Raw genomic sequence first — 12677 nt, 5'->3', positions numbered from 1 at the left:
CATGCTAAAATAGAGTACGAACATATCCCATTATAAAAGAGTCAAGCTTGAGTCATGTTCTAGTGATTTAAACTTAGATATAAATTTATATAATATTTTATTATATAAATAAAATATATAATTTTTTCTTATTTCCAGCTAAAATGAGTCGAACATATTCGAACAACGAGTTGTTCGTGTTCAACTCATTTAAAATTCGAGCTCAAGAAATTTCTTCGTGTTTGGTTCACTTAACGAACGATTTAAACAAAAGTTACTTAACGAGCCGACGAGCAGTTAGCGAACAAAAAACTTTTTTGTCAGGAGCCCTAATCCTAAATCTTCAAAATAATAATCAAATCAGTATCAGCATGTCATATTTGTAGACTATAAAAATTCTTCTATACAAAATATGAAGCATATTTCCTTTCAACTTACAGCAGCAAAAATGGATATCAAATTTCATATTTTTCGAGCCAAATTCAATGCCAGCTCAAAATCGTCCCATGGCTCAAATTCATTTTATTTAAAACCAGCTCGGCTCCAATCAACTATTTATTATTTATTTTTTAGATGTATAAAACATGTAAATATGTAGTATTTATATGCTGATTTTGATCTGGTTGGATCGGATCCAGCAAATCGAAATTGGCTAGATTATCGTACTGCGCTTAAAATTTAGCTCGAGACTCGACTTGTTTGGTCTATCCAAACTCTAACATAGTCAAAAAATCGATTCAATTTTGAGCAAAAATCTCAGCCCAATTATAACATATTCGCTGAACCTGTAGCAATCAGCCTTACCAAAAATTCAAACAATCAATCATAACAGAAAATCAACACAGGCCGAATTGGATTGCTCCAGGAATTAGATTGCTATTGAATTCTTCTGGAGCAATTGATGGGACAGTTACCTCCTGCTACACTGTTTCTAACAACCAGTCAAATCTTATTTCAGGATAATAAATGGGTTTTGTACAGGTACAGAATCACTCTACTTTCATTTAAACAAACCATTTAAAAATCTCTACGGAACAGATCTTAGCCCTCCTTAATCCATCACCTAAAAGCCCTAAAAATTCTTTATACTTTGTAGATAAAGGATCAAAGATCATAATCGTACTCCACCATCTAATATCATACATCACTCATCAACATCACAATATCCACCCTCGCGCTTCAAATATCACCGATCAGGCAAGAAAAAGCGAAAAATCAAAGATCCTATAAAAACGAAGCAGGTTCACATCTACCGAAGGGCAATAACAGGATCAGATCAAACTTATCATGTACAGTGCGGAACAGTAAACGCCGGCGCCGGTTCGTAGTAGAAGGGCTCCGCCGGATGCCGCCACCGCCCGGCCACTCCCCTTCCTTCGCTCCCACCGGATGATGCTTCTTCCTCTTTTCCAGCCTTAACGGCGAGCTCGTTTCCCCGGAGATCTTCTGTTAGGGGGATAGAAACGATATCAAGCGGAGAAAGAAGGGGGATGGCGACCTTCCATTCGGCCACGCTGCCTGATGTGGGAACCACCTGAATCGACGAAGGGGCGTGCATTCGCAGCCTGCTTTGATTTCGGCCTATCTTACCATCGCCGGCAACTTCCATCGACTTCGCCATCGACATCGCCGAAACCCTAGTCGGGAGAAGTTCTCCAGAAAGCCCTCAATGATTGATAAAAGTGGGTTAGTCAAACGAAGGCCGTGCATATCTTAATATAAAGCAAGATGTAGAATATGGCGCGCATGTGGGGAGCACGTGGGATTGATGAGTAATCAATCATATATAATTTTTAAGCGGTAACTAAATACAGCTCACCTGAAATTTTGATATTTATTTATAAATAATAATTTAGTCGATTTTTCAATAATAAAATCCATGTATTTGTACTACGATCAAAATTACGGAGGATTTGATAAAACTAAAAATTATGGATTAAATTTTTATGATGAATTTTGATATTTATGTGATAATTTGAAAAATGAATCAAAGATCGTGGTTGATCTATAAATAAAAAATTTCGACGGGTCAATATGTAATTGCCCAAATTTTTAAATGAATTATTGGTCTTATAAAATAATTTACTTTTAACTGCCGGGAGAATGCTTGTAGTCAGAGTAAATGTCAAAATAGTTCTGATTATTTGTAGGAAGTCGTTTTTGACCTAGAGATAGCTTATGCGGGCTTGGAGGAAAATAATCCCATGACAGATCGAACTCTGTTCTCTCCATCAAAAGTTTATTGGCACAAACTCGTGCGAACGGATCAACTGGCATTTTTCAACCAAGTTGGGCAAACGATGTGAACCGCCCTGATCTAAAGCAGCATGACTGGCTAAATTAAAAATAGGGGTACTGCATACACAACACATAATTCTTATTTATTTTACATTTAACATCTAAATTTTCCTATTTACATATATAACAATCGAATCCTAAACAGCATAAAAATAAATATGTATTTTCATGCGTAAATTTATAAAATCAAAATATTATAAATGTAAATATCAAATTCATGATAAGTTATACATCTGTGTTTTAGATTATTTTGCAGGACTTAAATTTTATTGAAGAGGAACAAATACTAAAGAGCTTATCTTATCATGTACTCTCTTATGCTATCATTCATCTCAAGTTCATCTTAATATGTACTATTAGTTGGTCTTCTAATGCATACAGCTACCCCAAATTACCTTTTTTTTTTAATTCTAAAAAAAATAAATGCAATTTTAATTTGATTTATTAAGAGATGTCAAGGTCGATTAATATTATCTTATCATCGACACCAATGACACTAGTTGACCTCGTAGCCCATCATTATCGACTAAGTCGATGCAAACTTATTGTTACGACCAAAATATGTTAGTCGCACTAAAGATTACAATCATTTTGTTGGTCTATTAAATCCTCTCCATGAAGAAGAGTGAACCGAACATGATGCAAATGTTCTCTTGAAGATATCGTTGATGCCTCTGAATTCTTCTTTTTCACGGAATCAATTCTACTGTAATGCACGTCTATCATAATGCGCGTATAATTTTCTCCATTATGTATAAAGAGATCATTTGTAACATATGACAACAATTGTAGAGTCGTTTCAATGGGGACGGGCTTCATAATTTCTTTTTTTTTTTCAACTTCTAACACAACAACTTTTAGAGTCTTGGATGAAACTCTTTTTTTACTTGTACATGTGCTGAAGATGTTTATCTCTCACCCTATTATCATACATTTTCTTGCATGTGATGATTGTAAATCTATTGTAAATAGTTTTTATGGAGTGTGCATTGATTTTGTTGAAGTATATAGTTTTTTTCTTATAAATGTTTTAATCTTATAAACATAGCCATATGTTTTTTAAAGTCAATTGTACACATTTTACGTGAGTTTACTTTGTGTTGCATTATGTTGTTGTTGAATCTCAAATCATCTTTTGTGAACACATGCTCGAAGATTTAGAGCTGAGCGAAGGAGAACGAGAGAGAGAGAGAGAGAGCAGTGCAGACGTAATTCTATGCATAGGAGTCGGAGGAAGAAGTCATTTTATTCACTGGTAGGCTTTCTATTTATAAGAGTCTGCTTACATTGTTATGAAAAGAATGGATGAATATGGAAATTGATTTTAATACAAATTATGTGCTAATTAATATTAGATTTACATTAAAATTAGAATGTGGTACGGCAACAATTGACAGATCGACGTGCTGCGGCTCGATTGGCTGAAACGATCGAATGCATGATGGTCGCTGTCGGCCGCTTTAGCCGTGGTAGATCGGTCGGCTAGAAACAGTCGGTCGGCCTTTTAGGAAGCCTCAATAGTGGCAACAGTAAAAAAGTTCGTCGGTACCTGCTCAAATCAAGCTCATTGAATTCAATGCTTTCATTTTTGGGTCATCATTCTTAGTCGTATGATCTCTTGTGATTTGTGCTGACAATTTTGGTGTATATAATTGTTAATTATATAATAAAAAATTTTATTCTTGACAAATCATGAATATTATGGGGACCTGTTGTAATTATTATTAATGTTAGTTCTCAAATGAATAAATTAAAGTTCTCAAATGATCTAGTGAATTGGGGTGTAAAATATTGACTCAGTCCCGACTCAGAAAATATGGTTTGTATTGACCCAAATAATTTTTGGGTTGGTTTTGGGTTAAAAATCCTAACTCGTCTAATAGTTCAAGTCACGTTCAGATCGACCCACAACTCAGAATTAACTTAAAATCGACCCACAACTCAGAATTGATCCGAAACTAACCTAATTTTAGCCAAAACAATTGTTATTCTTTATGTTCAATGGGTTATATGAGTCGAGTTCGAGTTAGCAAGTTGAAGATGCGTCAGGTTTGTGTTGGGATTTTTAACATGCATAATATTCGGGTCAGTTAAAAAAATTAATATATCAATTACATTTATATAACATGCACACAACATTTAATCCACATCGCAACAAAATTCTATCCAATCATATCACAGATCAAAGCTATGAAAAATATAATTTATGAAAAAGGAGATATTGTCACAAATTTAAATTATGAGAAATTTACAATTGTCATCGTTACTGTTCGCTTGCCTCGATGATCTTCCATAATCTATGTCAGGTGTACTATACTCCACACAATTCTCTGTTGGCATTCACACATATGAGGAACCTCCTCATTCATAGCAGGGAATTGCCTGGCAAGCTCCGCAGTATTTGCGTGTGATGAGCACGTGCTACCGATAGAAGCACAATATATCTCATCGTTCTTTTTCCCCATCGTCAACATTCATAGCTCAAACTTAGACTGCGCAGCAGTAGGTTGGCTACCACTATTGCTGGCAGTGCTTGGGGGCTGAGAGGCCAACTGCCTCTCTCGAAGCTACTCGTACTCCTCCTACATAATAAAATCCAATTAATAATTATCGTTTTAAACATTAAGAGTCAAAATAAATATGAAAAAATCAATTTTTTACTTGCATTCACCCGCTGGGCTGGTGGTCGAATCTATGCAAGAGAAAGGTGTGGCAACAACAACAGGTGGGAAAGCAATAACTAGTGTGTAAGGTATGCTTTTCTTCCTGCTCTTGTAAGTATTCACTGTAGTGTGAAGAACATGCGATCACTAATGTGGCTGATCACTAGCATCACCCGTGGCCATATGTAGCAGGATTACAAACAAAAATAATCAGGAGCAGTATACACAAGTAAAAAGAGGAATGTATAAAATCTAAACATGAGACATATCGTAACTACGATATGTCTAAAACAAAAACAAAAAACAGGACAAGTATGACATAGGTAGTAAAAGCAACAATCAATTTTTACATTTGATAAGTGTCACTAGCCCATAAGTATATTACAAAATGTTCAATATTTTTGTATAGTGTCAAACGAGTATATCACAAGGGTCATTTGGGGACTCATTGTTACCCGTGTTGATCATTGTTATAAGGGTCACTAATCTAACTATTGACTACGAGCCTAAATTTTGGATCAAAGTTTTTTAAGCCGATTTTGAGCCGACCCCAGCTTAACAGTCCTATATGCATACCTCTTTAAGAAAAAAACTTAGGTGTATTTACATGCATACCGCTCAATTTTCATGTATTTAAATATTTAATAACAAGACTTTTATATTTACTTATCTAACACTCAAAACTCTTAGCATCACACCACACATGATAATTATTAACTTTTTTAATATAATATGCACTTTTTTATATATATTTTTATTACACCAAAGCATCATAAATAAATATAGAATTTTGGGCGTTTGATATATAAATACAAAAGATTTGTGTGGCATGTATGTCAATTTCCCAAAAATATATTAATATACCATGTAATATCTTAGACTTATAGTGGTACAGTAATTTAATTTAGCCTGATTTTTTAACCTTTAATTTGTAACAATTATAATATTATAATTTCTAATTTTATTTTTCATATAATGCATAAATTTGTCTGATAATGTAAAAAAAAGCAGTCATCTTGCAATTTTCGATTACTTGCAAAGTTGACTTGTCGTGTCTTTGTCCTGGTGGGTTAAAATAAAATGAATTTCTGACTTCATATTATTATTGTTTGTTTAATTGTATATAATTAATATCTATTTAATTTTTAATAATAACACATTTATCCTATATTTTTTTTTATTTGTTATTACAAAATAATTTAAGAAATAAAACAATAATGAAAAATTAAAAAAAAATATTTTAACCAATATTTTTAAAACAAATAAATAAAATGATTATTTTAAGGAATATTTAATGATTTTCATTGTCCATTATCGAGCCAAACAGTCCGATATGCAATATTTAACATCAAACTCCCCGTTTACAACACAAAAATCATCGCTCCGTATTTTAATATACAATGAAAATTAACTAGCTATTATGGTAAAATTTAATGGCCCAATTTTTAAGGCCTCTTCCCTTTCATCTCTTAATATTTTATTTTATTTCTAATATCTGAAGTTTTATATATTTTAAACGGATTTTCATATTGATACATGCGTAAGATTCACGATAATGGAGTAATTATTTACTGTCATAATGTTGCATGAAAATCAAACACACTCAGGTAATTAAGATGATATGTAAAGATATCATGAGTTCTAACATAAAAAACCCTTAAAAAGGGAAAAAAAAACTACGGGGCTTAGCCCAGTTGAAATAGTCTATTGTACAATGGTGAATACACTTGCTCACTCTTCTCTCGAGTTAGGGAAATGAAATTTCAAAATTGATGTATAATGATATTATACAATGATAGCCGTAACGGGTTGGGAAGGTCATAATTGATTGCTATGTAAGCAGAGCAGTAGTCCGTTGTGAATGTTGTGGACGCGATGGTTGCAGTGTCAGCTTGCCAAAGAAGTATTAATTAAAAGTCATGATAATAGTTGACCCTGTGAATTGTAGATGGTTGCTTCAGGAGCTTCGGTTGGTCGTATAAGCCATAATATGGAGATGCATGAATGGTGATAATGTCCATAGGCAATAATGGTTGGAGTTGGGAGATACATGAGTTGTGCTAATGTCCGCAGGCCGCAAAAGGTGATTTGGGAGTTGTGTGAGCTACGATAACGTTTGTAGGTCACACAGGCCGAAGTTAACAACTGTACAAACTGTGATAACATTCATAGGCTGCAGAGGTCGGAGTTAAAAGCTGCATGAGTTGTGAACCACCTATGTTATAGCTGGTCACGTAGGACGTAGTGGTGGGCTATAAGGAGAGAGTTTCATGAGTCCGAAGAAAGTAATCATATTATGAGTATGACGGTTGTATGCAGTTATTATGGGGTGTGTGGTTACGTTGTTTTCAAGGTGCATTGTTGCACCACCTTCGGGGTGTGTTGTTTAGTAGGATGTTTCGTTACTTCGAAAGTTTCATCGTTACTACGTACGGTGCTTTGCTACGAGTAGGGGGCAGCCTTCGTTGATTGGCGGTGGTCGACGGCTGCAGAAGCGGGTTGCGTTCGTTCGACCTCAGGTGCAAAAAAAAGGACAACAATCGTTCTCCTCCATGCTCCAGGCTTCCACCGGTTCAAGGTTTAGGCCCTTTTTTCATGAATGGGGTATGACTCTATTTATAGAGTCTAAAAAGCTTCAAAGAAAACAAGGAAAGAATCAAGACTACTCCATTGAATTGTCCAAAAAGATCCCACTCAATTAGACTACGTTTGTGGACATTCAAGTGGCTTAGTAATGTCGGAATTGAATAATCTTAGTCTCGCTGGATTTATCTCGTCGAGTTGCTCGATTTGATTATAAGATTGTCAGATTTGCAATTCGTTTGACCTTTCAATTGGGCACTAGAAGCTTCAAAATAACTTAACAAATTGATATGTGATTGATTTGACTCAGATTAGACCAATTTTGGTGTCATCGTGTTCATCTCGGTGAGCCGGTCAGTTTGATTGAAAGTCATTGAATTAGAGTTTTGGATGATTTTTAATTGAAGTTTGAATGTTTCTTTCTAAAAAAATTGCCCTGATATTCATGTCATGTCTCTAGATTCATGTCATTCGTGCCACGTCTCGAGATTCATTCAAGAAAATGAAAATTTAATCTTGGTGTATCACATATAAATAATTAAAATTTATTTAAAATTATAATGAATTTATCATACACACACACACACAGAGATATATGTGTGCGTGTTGTATCTCATTTTTATAATTATTTTGGAATTATAAATGTAAATCCTACAAATTTTTACAACTCTTGATAAGTTTTACATATGATTTTTAGATTATTTTCTGTGACATAAAATTTATTGAAGAAGAACGAAGGCCTAAGCAGCTCATCTTATATTATGTATACTCTCCTATTGTATTAGTCATCTTAAGTTCATCTTAATTTGTACTATTGCCCTATATTTATATAAATGTATGCATATGTGTCATATGAATTTTCTTGCATACGCTATGATAAAGTGTTTTAAGCATATTCATTTGAAATATTAATGCAACTAAATTTTTGCGAGTACTCTGATAAATAAAAATAATGAATAATAAGTATATAAAATCCTCTTAGATTATATATGTTTTAATCTTATAAATATATTCGTATGTCATTCTATCCTCTGTCCTCATTTTATGTAAGTTCACCTCATTTATGCTGCATTAAGAAAATAAAATAAAATAACTATGCTAGAATCAAAATTTATAAATTATAATATACACAAAACATTATCACATCAAATTAGTTCATTACTGCATAATTATAAAAGCCTCGACTCTAGGTTCAAATTTCGTTACAATATATTTGAAGAAAGCATTAGTCGACAACTGAATTCAACCAGTTCGGTCAGACAACTTGACATATATAGTTAAATGAAATCGCTCAACTAAATCAAACTTATCAAATTATATAGAACAATAAAATATTGACTCAACATATTTGTCAAAAAAATTATGCTGATCCAATCTGACAAAACTGTTACGTGGAGTTATTCAACAAGTCTGAAATATACATCAACTCGATATCACTATCTCATATGATTTTTTGCGCACACAACTATAAAAAATTACTATTGTGATGTATTTTTTTCTTTTTATGTAATCATGAATATAGGCATCAATGGGGCCGACCCAAACTTATAAATAGAGGAAGCCATCCACACATCTCCTTTCTTAAATCAGTTCTTGCTCTTCTCCTATAACAAATACTTGTCCAAGTAGTGTGAGACGGCTAATAATTCACAATCCAACAATAACAAAATCTAGGTTAGTTTAAGAACCATATGACTTCAAGATCATTTGGATTAGGACTAAATTAACCTTAAATTATACAAGCCACATATTGATTAGCTCTCACTCAAAAGTGCTTGTGATGTGAAAATTTTAGGGCACCACAAATATGATAGTTTTAGGCAAGCCTAGAGCATAATCACACAAGAAAAAAAAAAATTTATGTCCTAATTGATTGGTGGCATGCACTTAAGATTCATGTATAGTTCTATAATATTGTTTAGGGTTTGATATAAATGTAATTCAGTGCTTACAAAAACATCCATATGAAAGAGAAGTGCAATTATAATATTATTTTGACTTCATTATGTAGTGAGTACTCATTATATATTTAATTCAATACAATTAGTATCTATTTTTTAATTAAAACACATTTGTCCTATATGTTATTAATGATATAAATTGCTTTAACAGAAGAAATAAAACAAATATTTTTTTCATTAAATAATTAAATATCTTGAGCAATTTGTTTGAATAGATAAATACAACGATTGTTTTTAAGGAAATTAATGATTTTTATTGAATCCGGTCAGCACTTCACCCATTTTGGAACCATACAATCCAACATACGATAATTAACATTAAACCCCCCATTTAAATCACAAATTCATCATTTGTTACCAATAAGAAAAACCAATCTTCAAGCTTCAGCATTTCACAAAACTCTATACATAAATACATATTTACAACAAGCACCAAAAACCTCAAAACAAAAATTTCATCTGCCATTTGCACAGAACTTCCTCAACAGTGAGAATGGAACTCAACTCATTTAGAGAGCATCTTCAGCTCTTCAATACAAGCACTCCTCACTTCCTCGTCAGTGGGAGCTCCAACAATCATCCTCTGCTTTCTGGCTTGAACCTGCTGCATTATATCTTCCACAGTAATCTAAATCACAACATCATTTAATAAAATTTTACAAATTAAGACTCTACAAATCAAATATTTTGATTTATTACCAAAAATATATAGAAGAGTTGATTATTTGGTTATTACCTTGACTATGCATATCCTTACTTTCATCTGCCTCTTCTGTCCGATGCAATGGATTCTCATGATGGCTGCGGGTGCTTCTTCCGCCGGATTCCACCAGTGATCCTATGTAGGGGCGTAAATGAGCCGAGCAAACTCGCGAGCCAGCTCGAGCTCGGCTCATTAACGAGCACACAAGCCGAGCTTATTGAGCAAGCGAACTCGCGAGCCAGCTCGAGCTCATTAACGAGCACACAAGCCGAGCTTATTGAGCCACAAGCACACTAGCAGAGCTTAACGGACCATTAGCTCGAGCTCGAGCTCAAACTTTAGCCCTTTTATTAAACGATCTAACTCGGCTCTTTCAAGAGCTGATTTGATTAGCCTACTAGTAGTTATTTCGATGTATTTTCAGATGAGCTCCCATTGCTTCCTCGTCCTCCTCTTACCCCCGTAAAAATTAAGTTTGAGTGCAATATTTCCTGAAGAGACACATATCCTCTTCTGCTTGGTGCCTAGCAATTCCAATAAATGTCGCCCAAGAGCTAAACTGCGACTGGGGTTGTTCTTGTTCTTAGCTTCCAGCATTACAGATTGATTTTAGCTCACAAAAAACCTCTCGAAATTAATTCAAAAGGAGGACACAAATCACCAAACTAAATTTTTCAACAGATCAAACGGTGGCAATTGATGATTGACTGTCTGGATGTGCGGGCATCCTGCCGCAATTTTTATTCCCTCACAGGATGGCTGCGGGAGCAGGAGAGGTCGTTCGGGATAGCTTGTTGGGGTGGCCGGACGGTGAGAGGCTTGCCGGCGGCTGAGGAAATTTGTTATGCTGGAAGCTAAAGACAAGAAAAAGGCCCAGTTGCAGTTTAGCTTTTGAGCTACAGATATTGGAAGAGCCAGGGACCAATGAGAAGAGACCTTCTTCAGATGCTATCACCAAAAAGTAAACTCCTCAACTGATCTAATGGTGCTTACATATCAATGGCATCAGGTTCCTTTCCGCCAATGGTGGGGTGCCACATGTCAATTGGGCCCAACACAATATACTAGAATTAGTCAGTGGTAAAATTTGTGAGGCCCACCTATCACATGACACCCAACTCTTAGACATCTCGGACGACATCCGAAATCTTGACCTAATATTTTTCCGTAGATTCTTGGGTGAGCTCAGAGAAAAAAAAAAATTATGTGTGAACAAGAACAAGATAGGTACAAATAGGTGTGCATTTGAGTGATATTGAAGTGAATACTAAAGAATACTAATCTGTTTTCTTCTGAGATCACAGCTCAAAGCCCTGCACTCGCCTCTTCCGTCTCCGAGTCGCTCTCCTCATCTAGTGCTAGGAATTCTCACTTAAAAATTCATATCTTTTATGTTAATATCACACATCTATAAATCGGCTGGTTTAGCCTTGATTTATTTACAAGTATGTCATTTCTTATGCTTGTAAATTAGTCACGGTCTGCTCATATGTATGCATGAGTAATAGATTAATAAACTCCACTTATCACACACCAATAAATTTGTTTTCCCTGTTCTTCTACTTGCTTTTTTGTTTCTTCACTTGGTATCAGAGCAGAATCACCTTCGACAAGGATGGATTCCCCTGCTTCTACAGCGACATAAAAACATTTACAGGCCACAACTATCTTTAACAAAAGCCAAAAAAAAAAAAACAAAACAAAACAAAAATTAACATCCCAAGCTCTGTCAAATTCTTGATGTCTCATATCAAGGACGTTTCCTCAAATCAGAATAATTATCTAGTATGAAAGGTACAAGTTCCTAAACTATTCACTGCAAATGGATATGACTCCTTTCTTGATAGCAAAAACCCTCACCCACCAAGATTCATAAATAATGAAAACAACCCCTAACAAGAAAACCGAAATTACCTTTCTTGGCACCCGATGCACAAAAACCTTGCAACAGTCATCCTGTCTACAATTTCCCCCTCAATTCTTCCCTACCACTTCCAAAATATGAAACATTCTAACCAAATAATTTCAATCTAACAACCGAACAAGGGTCATTCAACTTAAAAATAAACAACATAATGTTACCATGGGAATCACCACTATGACATAATATCTCCCGTTTATCAACCTTGCGGTCAACATAGCTGCGTCAAGCTCGAAAGCTGCACAGAAGATATTATCCTTCATTATCATATTTTTTGGCTTTATGTGACATTAGAATTCATGATATGATAGTAAGAAAATTACTTTCTTTTTGCTCTTCCAAGACTGAAAATATATAAAGATATAAATATATATTAAGTTCATGAGACAACTCAATTCAGACGTAATTTGGCTTTTGAATCATTTTGAAGTAGAGGGATAGAAAAGAGAGCGAGTGAGATATGGCGAATGCTGGGTTGTGGGCTTTTTTAGCTTTTATGGGGAGGAAGATGGGAGAAGAGGGGAAAGTAATAAAGAGAGAATATATATATATATATATAGCGTGGTCAC

General features: G+C 34.5%; 1 protein-coding gene across 1 annotated transcript; it reads right to left on the bottom strand.

Annotated features, from left to right (window-relative positions):
• Positions 1 to 894: 894 nt before the first annotated feature.
• Positions 895 to 1660, bottom strand: LOC110019648 (uncharacterized protein At4g14450, chloroplastic-like). The gene has a single exon (XM_020717395.1). It carries the CDS (start codon positions 1604 to 1606, stop codon positions 1265 to 1267), a length of 342 nt encoding a protein of 113 aa, XP_020573054.1. The 5' UTR covers positions 1607 to 1660; the 3' UTR covers positions 895 to 1264.
• Positions 1661 to 12677: the final 11017 nt, after the last annotated feature.

The sequence above is a fragment of the Phalaenopsis equestris genome, unplaced genomic scaffold (assembly GCF_001263595.1).
Source record: "Phalaenopsis equestris unplaced genomic scaffold, ASM126359v1 Scaffold000065, whole genome shotgun sequence".
NCBI lineage: Eukaryota > Viridiplantae > Streptophyta > Magnoliopsida > Asparagales > Orchidaceae > Phalaenopsis > Phalaenopsis equestris.
This window is presented reverse-complemented; position numbering and strand designations above follow the sequence as displayed.